The sequence below is a fragment of the Maniola hyperantus genome, chromosome 13 (assembly GCF_902806685.2).
Source record: "Maniola hyperantus chromosome 13, iAphHyp1.2, whole genome shotgun sequence".
In the NCBI taxonomy this organism is placed as follows: Eukaryota; Metazoa; Arthropoda; class Insecta; order Lepidoptera; family Nymphalidae; genus Maniola; species Maniola hyperantus.
Genome location: NC_048548.1, coordinates 14,120,873 through 14,135,638, shown reverse-complemented (window position 1 = coordinate 14,135,638; position 14,766 = coordinate 14,120,873). Strand labels below are relative to the sequence as shown.

Here is a 14,766-nt window from a genome sequence, read left to right as displayed (position 1 = left end):
GAAGTGGGCGCCCGCCGCCCCGCACACTCGCTCGCCCGCACCGGGTTAGCGCGGGGACTGCGGGTCTGCGGGGCGTTCTCTCCCCGATTGCCATTTCAACTTGTCGCATACTATACATAATCTTCAATGATGCGAAAAACACCGCATTTTTCATAATAGGTAGTTTTTTTCCCGTCATACATTACAGTCCAGGCCGGAAATAAAGCAATTGCCGGTCGAGTAATATTGGAAGGACGAGGCAAAGCCGAGGCCTTCCCAAGTCCATAATATAAAGTTTAAACTGAACGAGCTCGTTAATTGTTATTTCGGCCGAGACTTGTATAGCACCTACCTTTTCTGATTTCACCCAATTGCGAGGCAACAATAAAAAATTACTAACTACTGAATGTAAATGAAAAAATATTTAAGTAAAAAAAATAATCAAAAAACCTAAAAATTAAAAAAAATATAAAAATTCAAAAATTATAAAAAAAAATGTGCGAACAGTAAGAGCCGATTATTGTCTCTTTTTTTAGCAATAAAGCAATTTCCAAATCTTTTTTTCATAAGTAGTATTATTTTTTAATCAGAAACCATTTGAAATGGGGAAATATTAATTTTACCCGGCTGAGTTTGTTGTGGGCTCTTCTCAGACCTGGGCGCGTTTGGAACCCTCGTAGCTTTAGTTTTAAGTACGTATTAATTATCACCACTATATCATATCATCTTACAAATAAAAATTTATGACAATCAGGAAGCGTAAAATTTTACCAATTCTGAATAAATAATTTGAGTTTGAGAATTGTTTTAACAATGTGTATCATATTTTAGTTTTAAAATTGTTAAGTAGTGATAGTTTTAATGAATAGTTAATTATAGTGGTAGACTTAATTGACTATTCAAAAATCAAAAGAATTATGTCATAGGTTATTTGAATTTTAAAAAATATTTAAGTTTTTGTATCCATTTGAGAAGGTGCAGACACACTAGTGTTGTAGTAGGTTTTTTTTTTAAATAGAGATAGCGAGCAAACGAGCGGGCGGGTCACCTGATGTTAAGTGATTACCGCCGCCCATGAACATTTGCAGCACCAGAGGAACCGCCGATGCGTTGCCGGCCTTTTAGGAATCTGTTGGTCCGCCCCTTGAATAACCCCATGTTGTAATCTAATGGGAACGCCGTCGATGGGATGGGGACTGCGATTTTGCTACTAGACTAAGGGTGAGATCTATAGAGCGCACTCTGACTTAGCTTAAACTTAAGACAGAGTTAAAACGAGACAGAGCTATATCTCTCACATAAATCTGTCGTTTGAACTCAATCTTAAGTCTGAGCAAACTCAAAGTGCGCTCTATAGATCTCACCCTAAGAGCCAGCGCGTGCTAGACCTTACAAAATATTTGTTATAAAATAACGAAGGCCTGGCACGCGCTGGCTCTCTCTATACGTAAGTAGGCTACAAAACACTCAACTTGTTATATTTTGGTAAACAAACGTTTTTCTTTTCAAAATTCTTTTTGATTGTAATTTAATTTTTAAATAATATCATCAGTTTACCAAAAGTTAGGTGAAATTTGTGGTAACTCAGGTATGAGTATCTAATTATAGTGTATAAATATCGGCTCGACCATCTCACTCCACGTCTTTACTGTGCGGCGGTCCGAGCCCGACTGCCCGCTGACGCGACTCCAGCTAATCGTACTGATACGATTACCTTCCCACGCACACTGCATGGGGTGAGACTCGAGACGACAATAGCGTCTTGAATGTATTATATGTGTTGGTATGTATGTAAGTTTGTATGTATTATTTGCCTGTATGCTACAAAATTGAATTTATAATACGCGACCGGTCGAGTACGGGATCGTGCGGGTGTCCGGCCGTCCCCCTGTCTCATACCCAGATTGCCATCTCGACCTGTCGCATACTATAGATAATCACTAATAATAGATTTTAAAAAAATATATAAGTTCGGACCCTGCAATCGTCGGGACTTACACGTAAAATGAGGCTTTTACTCACTAATTTTATTTTAACCTAGAATCCAGTATTTCCATTAATTTTAGTTTTATTTTTGTCCAGCGCGGAAATGCAGCCAGTATTCTTGGCACCATTCCACGCGGGCGTAATTTGTACAGTTATTAGATAAGGCCTAGCTTTATTGTAACATTTTCAATAAAAATAATTTGAAAACTTGTACTTAGTCTTATTTTCGGTTATTCTTATTGAACAAAAACTGTGTAGGCAGTACACGGCAGAAAGTAATGTACATTTTTTTTTATTCAGATACAAGTTAGCCCTTGACTGCAATCGCACCTGGTGGTAAGTGACGATACAGTCTAAGATGGTAGCGGGCTAACCTGGAAGGGGTATGAAATTTTTAATAAATCCATGCCCCTTTTGGTTTCTACACGGCATCGTACTGGACCGCTAAATCGCTTGGCGGCACGGCTTTGCCGGTAGGGTGGTAACTAGCCACGGCCGAAGCCTCCCACCAGACAAACATTTAGAAGGAGATATAGCAGATTTATAGAGCGTTTGTCCCTGTCATTGAGACTGACAAAACGTCTGTCAGTCTTATCATACTTCGAAAATTAAATATACCTACTTACCTACTAATTTTTAGTTCATGACCACAATTAATTTTTTTTTTGTGATCTAACTACAAATTCAGGGCTCAAAGATTCAAAGGTTTTCAGACAGACGGACGGACTGATAGACAGACAGACAGCCAGTCTTTATCCAAACAATATTTGCGTTCGATTTCTTTGGCGCTGAACACGATGTTCCAAATTCAAAAAGTGCGCGGCAAAGATAATTGCGGCGCACTTAGGTACGCAAATAAAGAGGATTAAAAACTCATTACTGCCCGCTAAAGAGTTTCTTATAGAAAACACAAATAGATAGGAATAAAAAATCATTTTTGTCGTTCAATGAAGCAGCACTGTAGAGCTCTGTGGCTTCAGTGATAACTGATAGCGAACGGTCCCAATTTCAGTTTAAAGGCGTTTTGCTTATAATAACAACTCTGCGTTTTGGTTAGAAACTAGTTTAGATTTGTATCCAGTTTTTATCCGTAAGGAATGTTCCTGGCATGTGGTTGCAACCACAATTTGAGAGAACTACTGACATATGAAAGATTCATAAAATAATATACAGGATGGAACGCTAGCAAAAACGGTGTTTTGTCACCGAGCGTCGCTTGTAAAACACGTGCGTAACATAACCGCCTGGGAACTTGTCCCACTTAGTTGACGGGGCGCGAGTCTGTTCCTTAGTTGGCTCGTTGATGTTACAGCGAGTCAGCGAGCCTAAGGAAAGGGTACATTTGTACCCTTTCCTTAGGCTCGGTGACTCGCTGATCTTACAGGCTGGTTGACGTCCCGTCCTGTCCTCTACTGCTGCGACAGGTAGACCTAGCGTCTAGCGAACTTGTAGTGACGAAGAGTGTATAGGTGTATTGAAATAAAAGAGTTATTTGACTTTATTTGGCTCTAACTAGTGGTATTCATACAAGGGAAGCTAGTCAAATATTCCCACACCAATGAGTGTATACCCTTCGTAGGCCTCTTTGTTCACACACTTATTTCTAGCATAAAATAGGTTGATTTACAACCCAAAAGTACAAACTAACATTAATTTTAACTCAATTGGCCTCTATTTTAATTTCTAAACCTGCCAGGTTCCTAATAAATCCTGGTCATGAGTGCCTTCTAAATAACAAGAACACTACAGTCCCAATTCTCCGAGTTTAAACAATAATTCAGTCAAGTAGGTAGGCAACTCGAGAAGTCAATAATTTTAACCGCACTTGAGACGCACTTTTTTCTAACCAAACGGCGAACCATGAGTTTTTAGGGTTCCGTACCTCAAAAGGAAAAACGGAACCCTTATAGGATCACTTTGTTGTCTGTCTGTCTGTCAAGAAACCTACAGGGTAGGTACCTACTTCCCGTTGTAAGCCGTTGACCTATAATCATGGTAAATTTGGCAGGTAGGTAGGTCTTATAGCTGAAATTCGGGGAAAAATCTGAAAACCGTGAATTTGTGGTTACATCACACAAAAAAAAAATTGTGGTTATGAACTAATAATTAGTATTTTCAATTTTCGAAGTAAGATAACTGTATATCAAGTGGGGTATCATATGAAAAGTCTTCACCTATACATTCTAAAACAGATTTTTATTTATTTTTATGCATCATAGTTAAATTATCGTGTAAAAAGTCGAAAAAATAAGACTAGTACGGAACCCTCGTTGCGCGAGCCTGACTTGGACTTAGCCGGTTTTTATTCTGCGCATTAGGTACGTCGTGCGCCGAATTAACTCAATACTTTATAGTAAATCTAGTCGCTAATAGTCAACTACCTAAACACAATCCAATACCAATAACCATTTGCCTCATTTTGTAGATATTATTTGTCAAACCCACAATGTATAGCGTGCAAAATTCGGGTCAATGTCCCGCCTACGACGCGGCATTGACTCCGAGTGGCCTACTTACGCAATGTACGTTAATTCTCACGGCGGTCATTTTGAAATTCTTTCCATACTAATATTATAAATGCGAAAGTGTGTTTGTCTGTCTGTCTGCTAGCTTTTCACGGCCCAACGGTTTAACCGATTTTGATGAAATTTGGTACAGAGGTAGCTTACATCCCGGGGAAGGACATAGGCTTTTATCCCGGAAAATCAAAGAGTTCCCACGGGATTTTTAAAAAACCTAAATCCACGCGGACGAAGTCGCGGGCATCCTCTAGTTATTTATATAAAAACCGGCCAAGTGCGTGGCGGGTCACGAAATGGCGAAACTATAAGGGTTCCTTGTTTACTACGGAACCCTAATAAAAGGGAAAGCTGACTGGCTGATCAGAGATCTATCAACGCACACCTCTAACCACTGGACGGATTAAGCTGAAAGGCATGAGCCATTATTACGTAGACATCCTATAAGAAAGGAATTTTGAAAATTCAACCTTTTAAATTTGGGTTTGAAATTTGTGTAGTCCACGCGGACTAAGTCGCTTTGTTGATATAGCAGCAATACGAAGTAGTAGTACTTAAAAATTCTTTGGCGGCAATAGAATACACATGGTGTGAAAATTTAAACTCTACCTATTACGGTTCACGAGATACAGCCCGCTGATAGACGGACGGATGGACAGCCACGGACCAATAACTGTGGACAGCGAAGTAATAGGGTCCGGTTGGCAACCATCGGGTACCTATGGAGCCCTAAAAAGTACTCTGTGTTCGGCATTTTGCATTTTTGGCGTTATGCATCTTTCATCTATGGTTTTAGATGGCAAATGAAACACAAAAAGGTTAGAACCCAGAGCTGTAAGCCCAGGGCAGCACTGCACGGTTCTCTTTGGTCAGGTGTTATTACTTAGGTCTGTTTCTCTAGTATATAGTAGATAATCTATGGGTCTGTTGTCTCGTTACTGTGGTGACTGGTGAGTGGTCTGTGTATACTATCTCTATGGTCTGTGCACAGACCAAGGCACAGACCAGTAATCTGTGGTTTTGTTGACATCAGTTCATCTTGATGTTGATCACAGTCCACAGAGTTGATTGTGGACATATTGTGGAGTTGATGGTGGTTGACATCACAGAGTACTTTTAACAGACATCCAAGGTGGTTGATGTTGTTGATATGCTGACAAATACCACCGACCAGAAATAAAAGATAAAAAAAGTTTATCAAAGACACAAAGAGATCAAAGAGCATATAATCACTACGTGAAGTTTATTGTTTATTTATTAGAAAACCCTGCCACTTATAAATTATTATCCAAATTAAAAGATAGTCGAATTTCCCAGCTATCACCAAACATTCTCGTGTCTCTTCAATTCCACACGTCATTGGCGAAGTAAATTGCACAGAGTACATTGAATATACGGGTAAATTGCGCCCGTCTGGTGCATGGAGTTTTGGTTGTCCTCTTTTTTCTTTTCTAAAGTAAGAACTTTTGTTAAATAAATAATAGTTTGTGTGTGTTTTGTAACAACAAAGGTTTTTGCGTTTATATAAGACTGAAAAAGTATTTTTGCTTTGTAGGTATTGACACTGGATTCAAGGAATATACTACCATCTCTCTATCAAGAAATACACTAGGTACTCTCTAAACGAGAAAGTGGACCCCAAAGAGAATAATATAATCACTATGTGCTGAATCTTCTGTAAGACAACAAATAATAAGTAGGTCTTCCTTTATAATACTTTAGCTTGCAGTAACATTAGGTCAAGACAATATGTGTAATTATGGTGTAATAATAATAGATTAGGTACGGTCTACGGCCTTTTTCACACTACAGGATTTAAATTATATTATAGTCTGGACTCTGGTCAAAATAGACATTCAAGATTGCAATAATTCTAGGCTAAAATTGTTGTTTGTTGGGAACACCAATATATTACAGGTAAATGAATTGTGAAAAGTCCCCTTTGATTTATATTGATGTTCCCAACATTTATACCTATTTTTAGCCCTATGTGAATCATTGTAACCTTGAAAGTCTATTTGGACCAGACTATAATGTAATTTATATTCTGTAGTGTGAAATAAGCTTTACTGTGGCAAATTCTTTAGGACATATATTATAGACAATTTACACTAGATTGACAGATCTAAAATTGTAGTGCTATACTTTTCCGGGAGGAGGGAGGAGGAACTGGTGGTGGAGTCTAGACATATCATGAGTTGCATAGGCTGTCCTATACAAAATAAGTATTAAATAATTCATAATTTTTTTTAAGGTAAGTATATATTTTTATTTTTTAATCCATATCTGATATCCATACTAATATTCTAAATGCGCAAGTGTGTCTGTCTATCTTTCTGTCTGTCTGTCTGTCTGCTAGCTTTCACTGCCCAACAGTTCAACAGATTGTGATGAAATTTGGTACTGAGTTAGCTTATATCCCAGGGAACATAGGCTATTTTTATCCCGGAAAATTAAAGAGTTCAGACAGGATTTTTGAAAACCTAAATCCACGCAGACGAAGTCTTGGGCATCATCTAGTACTCAATATTTTAACACTACACAAATACAAAAAAGTAGGCATATATATATATATATTTACATGTAAAAAAAACTTATCACTAAAATTTTATATTTACAAAAAATATACTCTGCATATATTATTATATTCATTTAATTTGCATATATTTTTGTGTACATTATATTAATTAATTGGATAATTTTACCAGGTGTTACGAACTGTATTGAATTGATCTCCTGAGGTTTCAACTAAAGATGGCAAACCACTGGGACAGTGAATACGCCATCTGGCGGGACTTGTCGGTGGCGCAGGGGAGGGAGGTGCCAGCAGAAATCGAACACACAGTGGCCAAGGACGAAAGACCACCGCGCGTGGTCCTTACCGAAGGTAATGTTGTCACTTTTTAAGGTGCCGTATCTCAAAAGGAAAAAAGGAACCCTTATCATCATTTTGTTGTCTGTCTGTCTAGTAATAATAAAAGGGCTTTACCTGTACATTCTAAAACAGATTTTAATTTATTTTTATGTATGTTTTTTATTTATTGTGCAAAATGTCGAAAAAAATACCCGAGTATGGAACTCTCGTTGCGTGAGTCTGACTCGCTAGTCGCACTTGGCCGCTTTTTAGGGTTACGTACCTCAAAAGGAAAAACGGAACCCTTATAGGATCACTTTGTTGTCTGTCTGTCTGTCAAGAAACCTACAGGATACTTCCCGTTGACCTAGAATCATGAAATTTGGCAGGTAGGTAGATCTTATAGCTGACATTTGGAGAAAAATCTGAAAACCGTGAATTTAGGGTTAGATCACACAACAAAAATTAAATTGTGGTCATGAACTAATAATTAGTATTTTCAACTTTCGAAGTGAGTGACTATATCAAGTGGGGTATCATATGAAAGGTCTTCACCTGTACATTCTAAAACAGATTTTTATTTATTTTTATGTATTTATGTTTTTGAATTATCGTGCAAAATGTCGAAAAAATACGACTGTAGTACGGAACCCTCATTGCGCGAGCCTGACTCGCACTTGGCCGGTTTTTTCATTACTGAGAGGGTCTTTACTGATTTGAAACAATAGCAAGTATGCTATCAGACATGACTTGTCCGTAGTGTGGGCAAGAAATCACTTGCCAAGACCCGACAGACAGACTGACAATGAAGTGATCCTATTTGCCTTCCTTTCCTTTTGAGGTACAGAATCCTAAGAACAAACATCAAGATTTTTTTTAATTCACTGTTGCATTTAAATTAAGAATTGAAATATTGGTTTGTATAAAGTCCTTATATGTTTCAGAAACCGAGGAGCAGTTCTTCGGCAACTACGTGGATGCTGCTGGCGACTACAGCTCTGGCCCGGACTTATCACTCATTAAACAGATGCTGCAAGAGGTGACTGATATTGTGATTATGCATTATTATTCTTCTTCTCGAGTTATCTGTTTGTGTAGTAGCTGCTTCCGGGGACGCCGGGTGCTTGTGATCGGTATTACACTAAGCGCCACGCGGGGAGGCTCTTTTCATGCATTATACAATATCTAGATATGTGTATATAATCCGGTAACATACATTAAAAAAAAAAAATATCCGACAAATTGAGAACCTCCTCCTTTTTTTGAAGTCGGTTAAAAAGGAAAAGCCGACTGACTGACTGACTGATCCATCAACGCACAGCTTAAACTACTGGACAGATCAGACTGAAATTTGGCATGCTGATAGCTATTATGACCTAGGCATCTGCTGAGAAAGGAGTTTTGAAAATTCAACCCCTAAGAGGGTGAAATAGGGGTTTGAAACTTGTGTAGTCCACGCGGACGAAGTCGCGAGCAATAAAGCAAAAGTTAGAATTAATATTTTTAAACTTGTGCAATTTATGATCACAGGCGAAGGTGAGCCAAACAGAAGAGGAACACATCGTCATAGAAAAAACAGTAAAACCTGCCAGGAAGAAGAACATGGCCATAGAGTCTATATTACACATGTACGCTAATTGTGGACCACTACAGAATGGCCACTGTGCTGTCAACCCCAGCACATCAGAAGCAAATCTTCTGTGTAATTCACCTAATAATATGTTTAAGAAGAAAATAAAAAAAGTGGATTCTTCTAGAAGCCCCAAGAACACTCCGTCAACGGTGATCGACCAATCAGGTGATTTTTTAATGAGTTTAAAATATTTATCTATACTATCCATACTAATACTAATGAAACGTGGATACTGACAGTTGGCCTTGTCCACAAGTTCAAAGTCGCTCAGCGGGCTATGTTGGGTATCTCTCTAAGGGGCTGTCTCCACGAGCGAGAGTATCGCGACGAGTCCGCGCTTCTATCGTCGGGTAATCTCCACGAACGAGCGATTATTCCGCCACCATATCGTCAAGACTCGTGACGGAATCACAGCGTGTCCGCGACGACTCGTAACGGAATCGCCGAATTTCGATGCGTTGTGTTTTTGTTGAAAGAGTTCAGTTAGGTGCCAGACGAGAGCGAAATAAGTAGTGTCTCAGTTAATAAAATAATTCTTAATTATGGATGTAGTGTTTTGGGGTGCTTGTGCAAGTACGCTAGTGAATATGCAGTTATTGTTATTAAAAAAAGAAAAAAAGCGTCGATACGTGTCCTTGCTTGGCGAGAGGCAACGCTGAAATGACGCTGCGTTTGAGAGCGCGCCCGCCGCGCGCTCGCTGCGAGAGCGCCACGTTCTGCGGCGAGCGCGCCACCAGTAGCGACGATACCGCGGCGATAGGACGACGTTACGCGCGCACATTGCCACTCGTCGCATCGCCGCGATATCATCGCCGTGTGGAGACACGTTCTTAGAGAGTATATAGAAATACCTGGCACGACGATAATATCGTCGCGATACTCTCGCTCGTGGAGACAGCCCCTAAGGGACAAAATCTGTAACGAAGAAATCCGTAGGAGAACCAGAGTGACCGACATAGCCCAACGAATTAGCCAGCTGAAGTGGCAGTGGGCCGGCCACGTCTGCCGCAGAACCGATGGCCCCCAGCGGCCATCGGTCGTAGGTAAGTGCCAGATGCCAGTGAAACAGGCCGACGACTCAGTTTAAAATGTGTCGACTATAGTAATTAGCCTCAATAGCTCAACCGGTAAAGGAGTGGACTGAAAACCGAAAAAGGTCGACGGTTCAAACCCCGCCCATTGCACTATTGTCGTACCTACTCCTAGCACAAGCTTGACGCTTAGTTGGAGAAGAAAGGGGAATATTAGACGTTTAACATGGCTAATATTCTTTAAAAAAAAAAAAAATTGAAAAGATTTTAGTTTCAGCTAGTGAGTTGGAGCAACCACGTATGTTCGTGCCGTCTTCCCGCGCTGCAGAGTACTACAGAAAGTACCAGGAGCAGAGCCAGGCGCTGGAGCGAGCGCGGGAAGACGTGTGGGCGCGCGCGGAGAGAGAGATGAGGGAGCTGGACCAGAAGTACGTATCCCATACTCTCCTTTCTCTTTCTTCTTGGCTTTCTTTCCCGCACTTATAGTCTATCCGCGGAAAGAAGTTTGAATAGCACTCTTTCTGTTACGTTATCCCATACAAATGATACGAGGCAAAAATCTCAGTGGGCGTTAACCATTTTGCGTCACCAACCAATCATGAACATGTTTTGAAAAACCATTCTAATATTATAAATGCGAAAGTGTGTCTGTCTGTCTGCTAGTTTTACACGGCCCAACAGTTAAACAGATTGTGTTTAATAGAAAAAAAGTACCATACCCCTTCGAGGTTAGCCCGCATCCATCTTAGATTCCATCATCACTTACCACCAGGTGAGACTGCAGTCAAGGACTAACTTGTATCTGAATAAAGAATAAAAAAATGTGTGCAGTGAATATAAAATTCTTCTCTTTATTTTATTATTCTCCACCCTAACCTTATAGTATAGTCATCTGTTTCATATAGTAATACTAGCTTATGCTCGCGACTCCGTCCGCGTGAACTACAAAATTTCAAAACCCTATTTCACCCCCTTAGGAGTTGAATTTTCAAAAATCCTTTCTTAGCGGATGCCTACGTCATAATAGCTATCTGCATGCCAAATTTCAGCCCGATCCGTCCAGTAGTTTGAGCTGTGCGTTGATAGATCAGTCAGTCAGTCAGTCAGTCAGTCAGTCAGTCAGTCACCTTTTCCTTTTATATATATAGATTATTTATCCGTTTTTCAGGAAACTACAAGCGACGTCACGATGCGACCCGAACAACGCCGACACTCCTGCTCACGGTATGAACAACACATCTAAATATACAGGGTGTAGTTGGAACGCTAGTGAACACTTAGCGCTAGTATTGTACTACCTAAACAAAATCTAATATACAGGGTGTAACCAGAACGCTGGCAATACGAAGACTGGTGATAGTACTGATGATTACTGATATGATACCACAACAAAAAAAAGTGAAAAAATATTTTAAAAAATCCAATATTTTGTAAAAGTTCACGATATATTGCAAATAAAACATCTGATTGACGCTAGAGGTCAACGAACGTTGCGTAAGTAGGCCACTCGGGAGTCAATGCCGCGTCGTAGGTGGGGCTTTGACCCGAGTTTTGCACGTTTTCGACCCACTGTGTTGAAATATTTTCTAATATATGTCATATAATATTTTATAGCTCGATCCCATTGTGTGGAAATGTTATGTATTATTTCATTATTCGACCCACTGTGTCGAAATATTTTCTAATAAATGTTATATAACATTACATAACTCGACTAAATTGTCTGGAAAATTAGAAGCACCATTAAAAAAAATGTTTTTGTTTAGGTGCAGATGCAGTGCGGCTGTCGACACACCGACACTCGTTCACGGACACTAAAGACTGTGTCGTGTGTAAAGTGTTGTGTACACACACGGAACAAACTAAAACCAACAACGAACCAAAATAACATCAGTTAATTACTGTACTACAGTACTAGCACTATTTAAGAACGGCAAGAAATCATGAGCGCGCGCCATGCACCGTAAGCAATAGGCTACTTGACTCATATCTAATTTCGTCCAATAAATGATTATTTATTATAGTATTTTGCTTAAGACAACGAAATATATCAATAACAATTATTAAAAACGCAGGATGGATATATAAATCCAATTTTAAAAAAGACAGTTTTTATTTTTATTTGAAACGCAGAAAACGCTGTCAGCCATGATGTGACGTCATTAAATATGTAAACAAAGAAATGTCATCCCTATGTCACGGAAGTTTATGCTGTTGTTTACAAATGCATGACGTCAGAGCACAGATAATCAATAGGCCAAACATGGCCGACAGTGTTTTCAGCTGTCTATGAAAAATATATTTTTAAATTAAAGTTTTACGGTTTTTAGGGCGCAAAAAAATATAGTGTTAATTTTTTTGATCTAATAGGACAAATATTAACCATTTAAGACCTACTTAAAAAAGTGTCAAGTAGCCTATTGGATATTTGACTCCAATTTTTTTATTACTTTATTATAAACTAGCTTATGCTCGCGACTTCGTCCGCGTGGACTACACAAATTTCAAACCCCTATTTCAGACCCTTAGGGGTTGAATTTTCAAAAACCCTTTCTTAGCGGATGCCTACGTCATAATAGCTATCTGCATGCCAAATTTCAGCCCGATCCGTCCAGTAGTTTGAGCTGTGCGTTGATAGATCAGTCAGTCAGTCACCTTTTCCTTTTATATTATTATAAACTAGGATAAAAATAATGACGTAAACTGAAGAAACTAATTAAATCGATCAAATAACAAAAAAGTTTTAAGCATTTAAATATTTCTGATTAGACAGAGATAGCGATATAGAATTTTGACGTCACACCCTACTAATGCCATAGTAGCTTCGTGCGGTTTCATACAAATTTTCGTTTTGCGAGAAAGGGATAAAATACCCTCCCACTCCAAAATTAAAATGCCTGTAACTTTGTAAATCATTGTTGGATTTTAATATTTTTTTCAGCGTACGTCATTATTTTTATCCTAGTTTATATTTTATCCTAAAGTAATAATATTTATCAAATTCAAAGTGGTAGTACTGTGTGCAGAGGCGGATTAAATGGCTAATGTCGAGAGCGCCCTAGGCAAGCATCTCATAGGCGCCCCTCTAGCAGACATATTAAAAAATTACTAACTTCGAAAGAATGATGAATCGTGTATTTTTTTTTTTTTTTTTTTGGCATTTTTGATGGCAATCGGGGTACGAGGCGGGGGGACGTCCCTGCCCACATGCACGTTACCCGCACCGGGTTAGCGCGGGGGCTGTGTGGGTGTGGGGGCGTTTCCTCCTTGATTGCCATCTCGACCTGTCACGTACTATTATTGCAAAGCTGGTAGTTGGTGATTATACTAAGTGAACGAGTGAAGACTTCACACTTTGCTATATTAAAGAAGAGACTGTCACTTCAAGATTTTGCATAGAAACCCAACTCTACATGATCGCTCGCGCCCCTTCGTAATCTCGCGCCCCTAGGCACGTGCCTAGTTTACCATAGGGGATAATCCGCCACTGTCTGTAAGTTATGCAGGCTCAACGAGTTACATACAAATCTTTGAGCCTGTGTATGTATTTGAAACTGCATTTTTACGGAAATCTAGAAAATCATAGACAGATATTTGTTTCTAAAACATGTCTGTCTGTCAGTAAGTCCAGATTATATAACATGTTATATAACTTAGTATTAACTAAGTATTAGTACGTATTGTGAATTATTATTTTTATTTCTTTTCGTTTAGTTTATAAGTTTTGACTTTTGTCTATACCAAATTATTGAATTCCTACAAATATTAAGAGCTTGTTTGAAATAATTTTAGTGAGTATTTATAGGTTAATTATTTTATTTAAGAACAAAAAATTAGCTTTATTTATATAATTAAAAAAAATTTAATGTATACTTACAGTACGCGGCAGAAAATAATGTACATCGGCCTTTAGAATGACATTTCCGGCTTTCGGCGTTACGAACCTATGTGACGTTTTGTCGGTCTCAAAGACAGAGACAATGCTCTACAAAACTGCTACCGCTTTCTGAAGGTACATTACTTTAGAACCATAGTGAAACTTTTACTTACCACTCAGGTTGGATATTTTTATATATTTTTTTAAAAATGTTTTTAAAACAAAATTATGTGATTTGTATCGATTCTCAAAATTTGTAATGTTTAAGGCGAAATGATCTTGTTGATTTGAAAATACCTATTTATAGAATGAATTGCGGGCTGTGCTAAGATTTTTATCTACGCTCAATTGTTTGGTTCTTATTTGAATATTAACCAATCATATTATATTATATTTTAGAAGCTATGTTGAATTCTAGTTCAAAACTAGAACTTTGGTATGTTTTCAATGATAAAATACAGTGCGACAAGGCTCGCTTGGCACTTGAATGACATTGACACGGGGGCGCTGTTGGAAAACAAAGGCTTAGAATATTCCTATTCAAACAAGAACAAAGTGGACACTTGACTGGAACGTTAGTTCCAATTTTCGCCACACGCTAAGATAGCCTTGTCGCACTGTTTAGTTTAATCATTTACCTTATTTATTTATTTATTATGGTAAAATGATCGTTCACTTATTAAATTCAAAAGAGATAATATATTAAAACACTACTTTTGAGGGTTAGCTCAAAATGCCCATGATCTTTTTCTTAATGTGTAAGTAAACTATATGACTTATTAAATTAATATATTTTTATAAAAACTTTTGAGTTTCATTTCACGTAAAAAAAAATATAAATTACCTTTTACCTATTCAACCTAGCCTAGATAGTATTTTTCATTTAC

At 38.4% G+C, this 14,766-nt stretch overlaps 1 protein-coding gene across 2 annotated transcripts; it reads left to right on the top strand.

Moving 5' to 3' along the window:
• The first annotated feature begins 5,612 nt into the window (after nucleotides 1–5,612).
• LOC138403162 (uncharacterized) lies at nucleotides 5,613–14,656 on the top strand. 2 transcript variants are annotated; one of them, XM_069502601.1, is made up of 8 exons: nucleotides 5,613–5,940; nucleotides 6,040–6,180; nucleotides 7,193–7,371; nucleotides 8,283–8,377; nucleotides 8,869–9,136; nucleotides 10,280–10,430; nucleotides 11,171–11,226; nucleotides 11,769–14,656. In XM_069502601.1, the coding sequence occupies exons 3-8, from the start codon at nucleotides 7,239–7,241 to the stop codon at nucleotides 11,888–11,890; spliced, it is 825 nt and encodes a 274-aa protein (XP_069358702.1). In that variant the 5' UTR covers nucleotides 5,613–5,940; nucleotides 6,040–6,180; nucleotides 7,193–7,238; the 3' UTR covers nucleotides 11,891–14,656. The 2 variants fall into 2 exon arrangements, with proteins under 2 accessions (XP_069358702.1, XP_069358701.1); XM_069502600.1 differs by having other exon boundaries at nucleotides 10,274–10,430.
• The last annotated feature ends 110 nt before the right edge of the window (nucleotides 14,657–14,766 follow it).